Below are 14,476 nucleotides of genomic sequence, written 5' to 3' on the forward strand. Positions count from 1 at the left end.
CCACTCTGACTGCATACTTTTATCAATTTTTATTGTTTATCCAAAGTAAATTTGTTACATATCTCTCAAAGTTCACAACATTCATCAAATCTGATCAACGTGAAATGTAGGTAAAATAATCATCCCCTTTTCGCTTTTCTCTAAAAAGTTATACACACTCGTGCACACTTTTGCACGATTACTTGAATGCCTGCTTTTAATGATTTGGAACAGTTTTCAGATTTTTCTGCCGAAATTCTGCAAGTGCTCTTCAAAGATTATGGGATTACTGTTCTAATCCCATACCGGTTTAATTTTGGTCAATACAATACTGAGACAATCAGCCATATATTTTCAGTGTAGTTTTCGAAAAATGCCATAATTTCAAATAAAAATTCAGTTAAAATTGTTTTTGACAAAATACCCACGAAGTAATATTAAAGCATTGTCTTTCGAATGAGTTTCAATTAAACGTGTAATCCCAGATTTATGGACAAAACATACCATGCCCATACAGTTACGGATCACTTTGGCGTTCAACATCGGATAACTCGCTCAAAACATAAACGTTGACGTAAAACATATTTTTCCCATGTCATACTATTCGTCTTCTACCATTTGTAATGTTAAGCACAACATTCAACCGCTAAATAACGGTGTTTTTGACAAATGTTTGGTTGTACCACACAGCTATCATTATATGGTCGATTTCTGTAACAAGTTCTGTCAGCATTCATAAGCTCCCACAGGTGGTATAATTCAAATGTTATAGCATAAAACATGCTCGTTCGCTTCGATTTAGTATGAATTCATCTTTGGAAAACATGTTTCTTGATTGTTTATTCTAAATACCGGATATTAGCACTTCTAACTAGTGATCCATAATATGGACCAGGAAATGATTGTTTACCACGGTTATGGATCACTTCTAAAAAATGTAGATTTCTGCCATTTTAAGCATCGGATTCGACATTTACAGACAATAGCACTAAGGATAAAACTAATATAACATCAAGGTTTGTCAATTTCGTTTTTTAGCAGACAAAAATGGGTGGAAAACTTGGTGTGGAGCGAAAACAGTTCATGTCTCAGTTACTACAATTCAGTATCACAAAAGAAGAGCATTTTACCCTTGTTTCCAGCTCTAACACTGTTATTTTTTTCAGTAATATGTGACACATTGTTAACTTTCGCCAAATCATGCAATACAGATGCATTGAGCTGAAAATCTCTTGATTTTGCGCACTAATATGTCACAATTAGATCCATAATATGAAAATTGATCCATAATATGGTTTTCATAAACCGATTTTTTATTTTTATGCAATCCTATGTAATTATTAAAACACTCAAAACACTTTACTAACCGAAGCTCAAATTTGAAACGATTCAATTCGTGCTTTTAAATTACAATTTTACGTTTTCCATGTCCATGAAAATTTGCTTTTTGTTCCTTATCCGAAATAAGGATACACGTGTTTTTGGATTTTTTGGATTTCCAAAATAAAGTGACTAGAAAAATCGCGACTTTGCAAAATTTTTATTTTTTAAGAAATTATAACTTTTGAACCGGTTGACCGATTTGCAGTTTTCTTGGACGAAATAAAAGTTAATGATTTTGACTTTTCAAGAAAAATATAAAATTTCACAAAAATTGTTTTTTTTTGACATGAAAAAAACAAAAATTTCCGTTTTTTTGTGTTTTGAAGGTCTTGGGAACAAAGTCAACAAAATCAGTCATTTTTTATCGGCACACAATGTAGGTCTCAGCGCATTAGATTTTTTATTTTAAAAAAAAAACATAACTTTTGAACAGCTTAACCGATTTCCAATCTATTATATTTTATGCAATAAAAGCTTAAGATTTCAACTTTGCAGAATTAATATAAAACCCTGACGATTTTTTTTTTACATGAAAAAATATAAAAATTTCCTAAAAAACTAAGCTTTTTTTGAAAAAACAAAACAGAAACAAAAAAAACACGCCTGGAATCGAACAAATGATCTTTGAATCGTCAACTCCACGCACTCACCAACAGAGCTATTGCAGTGCCATGATGTGAGAGGGTTCAATTGCGAATTCAAGAAAATCTGGGATGGCATTCGACGTTTGGTGCGTAGCAAGCGAATATGCAATAAACGCCTTCTTCTTGTGAGGGAGGGAGAAAACGGAATGAAGAAACATTTCTTCGTTGACGATTTTGGATTGAAGTTAATCGTGCATTCTTTCATCGATAACTTACGATAACGAGACGACGACCTGCTAGAGTTATTGTACAGGATTATGATTACTTTTTTTTTATTTCGTCACCAATTGGTGACGAATCTGACGATTGTCTGCCAGGCGGTTCCATTTCTGAACAAAAAATCCAGAATTCAGCTTGTTTCGTGGCTATCAAAAATAAAAAAAAAACAATTTTGAAAGAGACCTTAAACTTAAATTATTGTTTTCACTACATCTGAAATTAACATGGAACTCATGGAAGAATGCGAATAGGGGTGAGAGCAGTTAGGCCGAATGTCTTTAGGCTGAAAGGGTCGTTAGGTCAAAATAACATTCGACTGGTGAAAAATACAAATTACTGTGTCAAATAGCTTACTTATTTATCAGTGTTTTGACCTCCTTTAAACAAAAGCTGGTTAAATTTCTAGTTCAATTTCACAGAGGATATGGCGCCGTCCACAAGTAACGTAACGCTTTAGGGGGAGGGTGGAGTAGGCTCAAGTGTTACGGTTCATACAAAAATTTGAAATTGTTAATACAAAAAGCGTTACGACCGGGGGGTCAAAATTGCTGAATGGCGTTACGTAGTAAATGGACGCTGCCTATTGTGGGCTTCAAGGTAATACAAATAATCTTAACCAAACACCTAACAACCCATTCGGCCTTAAGACCCGTTAAAACTATTAACAAATTTCGACCTAATGATCTTTTCGACTTAATGATTCATTCGTATTAACAATCTTTTTAGCTTAACGAGTTAAAAACCCTATCACACGCTATTCAAGTGATAAGCATTTGAAATTATCTGGCATTGAATAGCTTGATTCCGGGTCATTTTACCGAATGCCATTTGCCCGAATGCCGTTTGACCGAAATAATGAAATAAAAGAATAAACTTAAGTGCGCATGCTATGAATACTCAATTTTGGTATGTCCTGGTTTCGTTCCCTTAACAAGACGAACTCATCCTCCAATGATCGAATATTGTCCTGGCCACGTCCTTGCCTTGAAAAAGTTGCTGAGGCATTTCCATCTATTTTCTACTGTGAATTTATCTCAATCTGATCGAAGCTTGTGTTCCATTGGAAGATTATCAAAGGATTTCTGTGAACAATTTTCAATATCCATGAGTCTTATTTCACTTCACTTTGTGTGTTGTCATCTTCACTCGTAATTATTTATCCCTCATTCGAATTGAAATAACCTTCCAAGCCCCCAGTTTGTGCATTTCTCCTACACTTATTGATTGTCCTCTTCGTGTTTGAATCACCTTTCGAATTATATTACAAACCCCCGTCGTAGTCTTCCATCGATAGTCCTTCCCCAAACATGTCGAAAGTAGACCACAACCCACCCTTTCCCCCCATTTATTGACTCGCTACTGCAATGAGTCCCCCTGTTCACCACCCCGAAAATTTTCCACGCTCCTCCGCGTATGCTCGCTCACTCATCGAATCGCACGAAAGAAGAAGAACCTAAAAAAGCGGTTTTCTCCTAACCAAATCCGCGCACCTGCGTCTACGGCTCTGGCTCACCGCTACCCCCAAAAGAGCTAATTGTTCTATTTTACAGTTCCTCTCTCCTCACCAATAGCCAGAGTGTGTGCAAACAGGCAACTCCAACAGTGAAAATGACCGACAAATAGCAATATACCCATCAGGAAAAAAGTGCAAATCTCGAAAGCGAAGAAAAAATCTCCCCCCGAAAAAAAAGAGTAATCATCTGTGATAACCCAGTCCGGTTCCGATAGTGGAGCACGCGAAAAGGAAAAATAAGTGAATTTGAAAAGCGATGAAGTAGAAATTCGATCCGAGCAAGAAGAATAATCAGAAGAAACCCCCAAGAAACGGTGTGGGAGCATCATCTGGTTGTGAAAGTGAGTCTCCAGTGCCCAAGTGAGTGTATGAGTTGCCCAAGTTGGAAGTTGCTGAACGGCAACGGGAACTCTACCAGCGACGTCGACGGTACGAACTTCGGGAAGCTCCGGGCGTATTTTGAGCCTCCCCGGCAGAAGCTATGATATCAGTGAAACGTTGTACAGCTACCAATATCAGTGCCAGCAGTCATCATCATTCCCATCATCACGGTAACAGCAACGGAAGTCATCACCATCATCAGAACAGTCATCAGCACCATCAGCACCAGAACGGAACGGTTCAAGTCCGCAGCAGTAGTGCAGGTCGTGCTTCCAGTAACAACAACAACAATCGGTTGATCCGCAGCCGAAACAGTCCGTATCTGCTGAGTAACGGGTACTCTTCCGGTGGATGCCCCGGAGGAGGACCAACGCCGGCAACAGCAGCACCAGCAACCACTTCACTGACCAATGGTAGTGGATCTTACTCGATCATAACGAACGGTGGCAGTTTGTATTACAGCAACAACAGCCTTGGGGGACCGAAGAGTTTGGGCAGCAGCAGTAGTGGTGAGGGGGGACCTGGGACGAACAGGGTGACGGGAAGTGCCCCCGGGGATCTTTTCGAGCTGGACAGTTTGTTTCTGGTGCCGAAATGTGCGCTCACCTACGATAAGGCGATGAGCCTGCGGAAGGACCTGGCCGCGTACGATTTCAACATTCGGATCCTGGAGGACACCCCCAAGGGGAACGTTTGGATATGTAAGTTTGAGATATTCTAGCAAATTGTTATTTATTGTTTTCAGCTATTGAATACACGGTGTTACCCAGACCGTTATTATTAGGAGAAAAACCCATAAAATCTGAGCTTATCGTTTCTATGGCTAAACCGAATTTCTGGGCGAAAATTAAAAACAATTTCGGCGACTTCATTTTTAATAACGAGATTTTTAGCCCTGGGCTAGTTCATCTCGGGACCAACAGTGAAGTCGTAACTGAAACATTTAATAACTATCTCAGGGATGGGATTCGATCTCAGGTCCGAGAGAGGCGTGTGTTCTAACCACTACATCAAGCCCACCCCTGGTATGTCTAGTTGTTTGTAACCTTTGGACGGAATTTTGAATAAAAAAATCGACTAAATTTAGAATTATGCCTCGAAAATCAATTTGATTTTATTTTTGACTTAAACTTTGGCCTATTACACGCATATCACGCGTGACTTTCGAAATATTTTCGTATTTTTGAAAAATGTTTGAACATCCGATTTTTTTCAATCTACAAATGCTTGATCCTCTTTTAATGTGTAATCTTAAAAGTTCCTACATTTCATATTTTTCCACTATCAACCTTTCACGGAAGTAGAGCCTGGTGATATTAATTTTCCTACAAATCTGTGTTTCCGATAGTTACACGGAAAATAAAATATGTATCCGAGTAATAATTAAATAATCTTATATTTTTAAGCACTTTCAAACTTTATATTTTTAATATTGTCAAAAATAGGTAATTAGAACAAAAGGATAGGGATGTTCAAAACTAAAAAAATCAAAAACCAAAATTTACGAAGAAAAATAAATCATTGCTTAAAATATGCATAAAGTATACAGCATCCGTTGCAATTTGTTCCATAGAGTTCAACATCGTTGAAAATTCACTTACAGATCGCATGTAACTATACGAACAACCCGAAGAAAATTTTCAACTTTAACATAAGCTAACACACAAAGATAGTTCAAGATAAGGGGCTGTCCATTAATTACGTAAGGATTTGTGGGGGGAGGGGGGGTCTGAGATTTCTTACGCGCCATACAATTTATTTTTAATTTTCATACAAAAAATCTTATCATGGGGGGAGGGGGGGTTTGAAAAACCTCGAAAATTGTCTTACGTAATTAATGGACCGCCCCGAATCTATGAAATTTGATGGAATTGCGTTTGGTCGAATGACGTTTAGTAGAAAGTACGTTGGTTCGAATGAACATTTGGTCGAATAGGGATTTTTCATATTATCATACAGAGTGACATTTTGATGTTAATACACAAAAGGCGAACATGTGGTATGGACTATTACTGGAGGTTGATTCTCAATAATGGTTCCACGCAATCAAACTGAAAGTTGCCATAAAATGAAAATCAACAGTTTTGCATACAGAACGATGGCATTATGAAAGAACAATAAATTCAACAATGCTTAATATTTCAATTCCTGATCAACAAAAATATTTATGAGGCATTTTGTTTTTTTTTTTTTTCAACGAAAGATGATATTTTGAACAAATATATATGTTGATGCACATTCCAGCGTTTGTGAGGTCAGTGCCGTGAAAGGACCAGCTTTAGAAAGGAACACAAGAACGACGAACTTTCCTTCCGGATACAGAAAATGAACACAGAACGGCTGGATCAAACAGTTTATTGAAACACTAAACAACAGACACTTAACCTTTTAACAGGAACGTTGGTTTGATAAAGTGCTAGAAATCTGCATTGCAGTACTGATATTTCTTGATCAAACTTCAAGCCTTCAATATTTGACGATCGATATTGTGGGATTCTAGCTGATCACTCATACTCCTCTACAAAATCAATTGACCATTTGCGTTGTTAATGTTACTTGATGTCATTTTTCTTATTCAGGCTTATTCTGAGAGTTGGATGAATCGTGAAGAGCTGATCTAAAATTGAAGCAAGGCAACATTTTTCACCTAAGTCGCCTTGTCTCACTTCACGCGGTATAAAAATTCTATTGTTCCTATTGTTTGATTATTTTCGATTGAATTAATAATCAATTACTGGGAGTCTCAATAACAACAAAAATTCACCATGAGTAGAAACACGTATCCTGCAGGCGTTACTTTTAATGCACTTCGCCAAAACCGTTTCCTGAAAGCCCCTTTATTATACGTATAAAAGTGCATTATATGCAGACAATTCAAGGTGACCAAGTTGTTGTATGCTCAATCAGGTCTGGACCTTTATTACAAATTATTGCTCAATTGTACACTGTAAAACTTCATACGTAATAAAGGTTCCGAGTACTCACACTGGAAATTGTCATTGGATAAAGATCTCTCAGTTATATATAAAGGACGATGGCATTTTGAAAGAATAATAAATTCAACAATGTGTAATGTTCCAATAACCGAGAGACAAAAATATGTAGGAGGAAGTTTTCAAAGAAAAAAATATGATATTTTGAAAGAATAGTAAATTTAACAGATCATCATGTTTTTTCAACGTTGAGCAATAAATATACACAATCGCTTTTTAACTTCAACGAAATTGGAGATTCGTTATTGACTCCTGATGAAAAGTATGTTTTCTTATAATAAACTTGAAATCATCCATTGTGTAAAGATTTTAGAACCGTTTCATATCTGTTGTACCGAACGATTCTTCGATCGACCATTACAAAATTATCTTTCGACTAAACGTTCCCAAGTCAATCGACCAAACGTCCATTCGACCAAATGTCGTTCGACAAAACGTCATCCGATTAAATGTCCTAAAACCCTATACAACAGAGTTAGATTCGATAAAAAAGGTGAAGCAAAGAACGAAGGACACCCGAACCAAATCCAACTTCAAAAATTAATTCAAGCCGTAAACGTGTCTTGTTTTCAGCATCAAGTTGATCTCATAATTTGATATTAGTTTAATATATTCGACTTCATATTTTGTTTTCGTTCCGCTATCATTTTAAATTTTTGTTAATGTTTTAATTTTACATAATTATAAATTTATTCGAGCTACTTGTATAAACACTATGAGAACATAAAAATAAAGCATTTATCTTGTCGCAGACTCGTTTCTAGAACAAATGAAAATATGTATATCTCAGAGAGTTCTCAATTTGAACTCCATTGATTTCATTGGAACATTTTCCTGCTTTTAGTTTTATGCGATATCACAACATCAAAATTTGTTTTCAATGTGATCTCAAGCTTTGCTCGGCAGCAGTACACATTTGTAAGCTAATGTTTCTAAAAAAGTAGCCTTTGAAGCAAATGGAAGTTGATAAAAATATAAGTGCTCAAGTTTACCTAATTATTCAGATTATTCTGGTAAAATTGGCTTTGTAATGTTTTATGGTACTTGAGCCTATGAAAATTTTTAGATTTTCTTCAAATTTTGGACTTATAACTTCAAAAGGGCGTAACTCCAAAACAGCACCCACGTTTTTTTTTTCAAATTTTGCCCAGACATGCAGCTTAGCCGAAGAAAACGACTGATGAGCTCAGTTTTGAAGGAGTTCGAAGGCAAATGAACCTCAAATCATTTTCACGATAAACGACTATTCGTTCATTTGAAACTCCAGATGCTACTATACTACTTTCGACCTTTTGTTATAGATTCTCTTCTCCTTTCTTGCATAATGAACAAAATAAAGCCTAAGAAGGTTCAGGCAGCTAGTACTCTGGACAGTTGGAGTCCCGAAATCAAGCGGGATTCCTCATGGATTGCTTTATTATGCAATGACAACCAACCTTTATATGTTATTTGAAGAATACTTAGAGAATGTCCCTAGAGGTTCTTCTGTTTATACGAGGTTTTGCAGATTTGACTGCAAGGAAACTTTGAGGAACTCTAATAGAGAATCAGTATTATTCGTAATATGAGAAGAACAATTGCTGCATGGAATCTTGAAGAAGTTCTAAAAATTCTATTTTAAATCCCATGGTAATTTCTGGAAAAAATCTGTCGAATGACTAAGATGGAATTTCTGCAAGAACCGTTGCAGATAATCCTTGGGTAAATCCTAGAGGCGCAAGACATAGATTCCTACGCGACTTTTTTTACAGGTACTTTAAGAATTGCTGTACAGATTCATCGAGGAGTATGGTTTTAGGAATCTTCAATTTATACCTCCAACGATTCCAAATGTAGGGATTCGACAAGAAACTCCTCAAGAAATGCATGAAAGAACTCATGACGCATTTCACGCCAAATCGCTCTCAGATTTTAATGAAATATCCTAGATGTGTAGACCTTGACAAAATGGGCCACTTGCATACCTAGCTTTTCCAAAATTTGTCTGGACTGTCATTTAAAAAGAACCAAACTTTTATTATTTTTTCAAAATAATGTAATTGTAAAATGGCAACTATACGAAAAACGGTTCATTGGATGACTTGTGAACAATTGTAATTTAAGTATTTCCAACTAAAAAATATAATATGTGGCTTACACTGATTTTTTTCCAAGATTGAAATTCGATTAAAAATGGCCACTAGTACACTTAATTACCTATCTTGAGGCACAATTTCATTAAATTAATGAAATTGTGCCTCAAGATAGGTAATTAAGTTTACTATCAAACGTCCATCGCGAAATGGGCACTTTTATGGAAGCAAAGTTTTAATTACAAAAGTTTTTCTTGTCTTAAATCATACTTTTTAGCGTGTAATTTTTCAACAAAACTAAACAAGTGAAATGATTGTGACATCTCAGAATTCAATGAAATTCAATAAGCGAGTCAAGTTTGTCTAATCAGCATTCTTCAAATTATCGAGAATTCCTTATAGAAAATGTCTCATTTGTGGCATACACTGTAAAAAATGATTTTCAAAATCTAAAGCTGGTTAAAAAAATGTCCATATTTTATTTAGATGCAAGTCTGTCTCAAGATAGGTGATTAAAGTTTGTGATTTAGGGTAAGTGTTCCCTTAGTTGTGGGTGTTCCTATAGTTGCGGTACTGCCGTTTTCACTGATTTCATTGCATTAGCCACAGAACCGACACTGCCAATCGACGTATTGGCTTGTTGATACACGGAATAGTTGAAAAGAGCGTTCAAACTGCTTTAAAACTGATGAAATTACACTAAAATTGCTAAAACTTGTCCCACTTGTACCAATAGTTGCGGTAAAGTGTTCCTATAGTGGAGGTTCCCATAAGAAAACAACGGATACCGCAACTATAGGAACATAAATTAAAAATATACCGCAACTACAGGAACAGTGTACCAATAGTGGAGGTATTATTTTTCACTAACATGCCGTGGATTACTGCGATGAAATTATTTTTCTCATTAAGTAAATGGTCGTTACTTCCCGTTACAACACTAACATGTACATCAATTGCGCTTCTTGAATTTAGGCGATTAAATGAAGTTCAATCGTGCTTAATACCTCCACTATTGGTACATCTACCCTACTACCAACCACTCACGCGAAATGGGCATTTGAAAGAAACCAATTTTTTGTAACACAAACTTGTTCTAGTCTAGTGATCTTTTTTAGCGTGTCATTTTCAAACAAAACTAAACAAGTGAAATCATATTCATGTCAAAATTCTATGAAGCTCGATAAGCGAGCCAATTTTGTCTAATTGGTTTACTTTAAATCATCGGCAAATTGTGGGTGATTCTTGAAAAGCACTTATGAAAAGTTCGATTACATGGAAAATATGTTAATCAATAGCTGCAATGGTTTTGGGGTGATCGCTTAGTTGTGTTTGATCCTTCGACCCTTACGCTTGCTCCTGCGGGGGCCGGTGATGAGGGCAGGATCAAACATGTCGCGCGTCGTTCGAGTGAAAGTGGAAAAAAAACCGCGATCGCTTAGTTGTGTTTGATCCTTCGACCTTGACGCTTGCTCCTGCGGGGGCCGGCGATGAGGGCAAGATCAAACATGTCGCGCATCGGTCGAGTAAAGTGAAAAGTGCCGCGTTCGATTAGTTCTTTTTGATCTTTCGACGTTGACGCTTGCTCCTGGGCAGTAGTGCGTCAAGAAAGCCTGAGAAGTCGTCAGTTTTTTCCCTATCGGGTCGGGTGGATTGTTGCTGCTCAAGGATGACGGATCAATTGGTGAGCTCGTTTCATGCTACTATTTCTAATCTATAAAATATGTATGACTGCACCTTTATTCTTTACAACGGTGAGATGTAAATGTGATTTTTCAACAAACTTTCAAAGGTTCGTCACTGTGAGTGTCGACATAAACTCTTATTCATAAATTATTTATGTCTAATTTTTTTTTCAAAACTCCTTTTTCTTTTTACTTTTATTATTGTAATTAAAAAAACTTTGAATGGTTCGACACTACAAGTGTAGACTTGAGAAAGGTTCACTTTATTCAACAAACTTTGAAAGGTTCGTCACCTCAAGTGTCGGCATAATTTTTCTCTACATAGATATTGTTCATATCAAATGAAAATATTGTATTTACATATAAGCATGTTTATATCTCACAAATAATTATTTATCATGGTCTAATCGCTTATCAAAGTGAATCCTGTGACCCAACGATCCTCCCCATTAACAAACATCCCTCCCAGTAACCTTTGTGGAGATGCAGAGGCAAACATGGTCTCCAAATAGCAAAGGTTACACACTAACATTCCTTCCCCCAATCCCACCTGACTGCAAGGACGTGGCCGGCGCCGGTATTGACATTGTATAAATAGAGGCACTGAATTATGCACACTAAAGAAGATTATGGCCAATCCCAACCGAACTTCTAGTTGATTCTTTGTGCATTTTCACTGACTTCGGTCAATCACGGAATAGCAACCATTGATATGTGTAGTCAGTCTAAGCTAAGCTAAGCTAATCAATAGCTGCAATGGTTTTGGGAACAAGACGTTTGCGCTAAGATTTCAAACAAGAACATGTCGCATTCTAAAGAAGAAATATTCAGACATGTTTTGACATGCTTCCATTACACTGCGGAAACGTTTTTGTCTCAAGCATCAAAATACCGCTATTTACTTAATTAAGGGTTGCCGAATCAATTGCTGTTTTCGAAAATATCACAGCACGTCTAGTTTTTCAGATATTGGCTGTTGAAAATGCAAAATTTGACTATTTCAGCCAACTTGCATGCAAGTTTACCAGCTTGTAAGGCAATTTATTTGCTTAATTTGTCACCGAATTCAAACTTTATGTGTATAACAATACTTATCAGCAAAGTTCATAACACTATCTATGTTCAAAAGTTAGTTTTTGGTGTTTTAGAAAAGCATTGATTTTTTTCATATAAGAGAAACAAAAAGTTTTGTATGGAGACTGCAAGCATGTGGAAAAATCGATTTAATAAAAATTGTATCCAACAATTTCATCCAAATTATATCTTAAATGAAAGTTGAAGTCCTATTTTGCATGCTTGCTGGATTGGATCACGAAAAAGTTTGATAAATCATAGTTTAAATTTCTTGTAAACATCAATTAAACCAGTGTTTTATACAACTTTGGCGACCTGTAGCTAAAAATTGTGACGTGCTGGGACATTTCTGAGAACGGCATCAGATTCAGCGGATCCAGATCTACTAGAGACACATAATTTAATTCTTGAGACACGCAAATATGTCATTTTTGTTGCGCTGTGTTATACGGAACGCCTAAAGTTATGCAAAATGTCTTTATGTCAAATGAACTTCCTCCAATTTCCTGCAACACATCGAGTAGATTACCAGAAGATATATTTTTGGGTTTTTTAGGATATTTGTCTTAGTACGTTCTTTAAACATTACTTCAATTCATTCAAAATTCATCCTCCATTAGTTCTTCCAAGTGTTTTGAACAGTGCTGTAAACATTCGACATTTTGCGCGACGTTCGTTTCGTTGCCATGGTTAGCAGTCACAGCACGAGCTTTAGAATGAACGTCGACAAAAAAAATGTGAATTGAGTGTCGTCTGACATGATGACATTTGCATAAATCATAAGTTTTTCATAGAATTCGGACATCGGATCATAAATAACATGAATAGTTTAATCTTGCCTGTAATGTCGAATGTGACACATATGCAGTGAAAGCAGAACAGAAACAAACAAAACCGTAATATTTCCTAACGACGCTATCGTGGTCAGTGGCATTCAATTGACATTTTTCTTTTCGACATTCGTTTGATCGCTCGTCTTGTGCATGTTTAAGGGAAGCGCTACCGAATATCAGCGAAAACGTGTCGACTACCGAGATTGCTTACAACACTGGTTTTGAATTTATTAAGAAACATTTGGAAAAAATATGCAAGTGTTTGGAAGATATTTAATGACTGTATAAGGTCATCCCAGAAATTCTCTGAGTATATGTCTTCAAATCTACGGTCTATAGGTCTATACTCACGCAGGCTAAAACAGATACCTATGTTCTAGCGAGATGCGAGCTCAATGACAGTACACACTCAATCTGTTCGGTAAAAATAACTGGGTTTTTGAACTACCGAAAAAGCCAGTAAACTAAAAAAATGTCAGAAATCGAAAAACGGAGATTTTTCACTGAAATTTTGCAGAGAATTTTATTTTTATATCATACATCGATAAAAAATAAAACATGGTGAAATTTGATTTCAAATAAGCGTGGCGACAGTTCTCATCAGTGGCGGAAAAGTTCGCATCACGAAGCAGCTCACGAGTGTATACTAACGCATAACAAACATCACCGACTCGCGAACTGGCTAAGTGTGAGTAAGTCCGCACCCGTCAGCTCGGGAGAACATGTCGAAAGAAGTAGCAACAAACTCGGGAACGTTTACTTGCGAGTAACCGAGCAAAGTGTGATTAATTATGGTGTTGACAGACACATTAATTATATAATTATTAAATCGACAGTAAACTACTAGTTTGTAGTCAAAACCCTTGGAAAACATAAATTTCGGAGGGGAAGCAGCTTTTTTCCCAAAAGCACAATATGACTCTGAGCAGCTCTGAACACGTTCGCGATTCACTTTTAGCTTCGGTAACTCGGGAGCACGACAAATGCGAGTAAACCAGCGCTCTGACGCTCAGGAGTGTTTGGTTTTGTTTTTGTACCAGTTCAGCAAAACTGTTCGCCACTTTCCATCACTGGTTCTCATTTTACTGGCTTTTTCGGTAGTTCCAAAACGCAGTAAAATTTTACCGACCCCAGTAATTTAATCTAAGTGTGTAACGGTCGTTCAAGAACTCTTGTAAGTATATGCCTTCAAATCTGCAAGCGTAATCAGTTATTTTTTAAAAGAGGTTTATGAACAACGTCAATATCAAGTTTTAAGGAGAGTGTTTTTGCAAATGCGTTAGTATGTGTCTCTGTCCCCATATCAGTTTGTATGTATTAGAGTGGTTCAAAAAATCGTTTTTGCTCCACACCGCTCATTCGATTCTAAATCAAATTCTGAGTGTCCTCCCAAAATTTCAACTCATTTGGATGAAAACTGAGACTGCACAAGTCCTTTGAAGTTTATATGGGAATTACTATGGGAAAAGCAAGCAATTCATTCAATCGGTCATAGTTTTTACCCATGTGCTCTTGGGGATTAGAGCTACATTGATACTGTGAGATACAATTGTCAGCTACAACTTTGCCGAAGACCGTTTTCAAATCGGACGCCTCAGTAATTTGTTATTGATTTATATCCAGTCACAAATTCTTCAGCAGTGCTCATTCAACTTCTGAACAGGCAACATTGCTGCACCTGGCGCGAAAGATAGCACGCA

The 14,476-nt window shown here is 36.6% G+C and overlaps 1 protein-coding gene across 18 annotated transcripts in view; it reads left to right on the forward strand.

The window, feature by feature from the left end:
• Positions 1–14,476, forward strand: part of LOC5568502 (ensconsin) — a 458,662-nt gene that overhangs the window by 235,302 nt on the left and 208,884 nt on the right. For 11 of the 18 annotated variants that reach the window (XM_021849222.1, XM_021849225.1, XM_021849228.1 and 8 more), the window contains exon 2: positions 3,776–4,820. The exons of 6 other annotated variants lie outside the window; for them this stretch is intronic. In XM_021849222.1, the coding sequence (XP_021704914.1) occupies positions 4,220–4,820 (601 nt within the window). In that variant the 5' untranslated portion in view covers positions 3,776–4,219. The remainder of the gene's footprint in view (positions 1–3,775; positions 4,821–14,476) is intronic. One more of the 18 variants, XM_021849223.1, reaches the window with a different exon arrangement.

This window comes from Aedes aegypti, chromosome 3 (assembly GCF_002204515.2).
Source record: "Aedes aegypti strain LVP_AGWG chromosome 3, AaegL5.0 Primary Assembly, whole genome shotgun sequence".
NCBI lineage: Eukaryota > Metazoa > Arthropoda > Insecta > Diptera > Culicidae > Aedes > Aedes aegypti.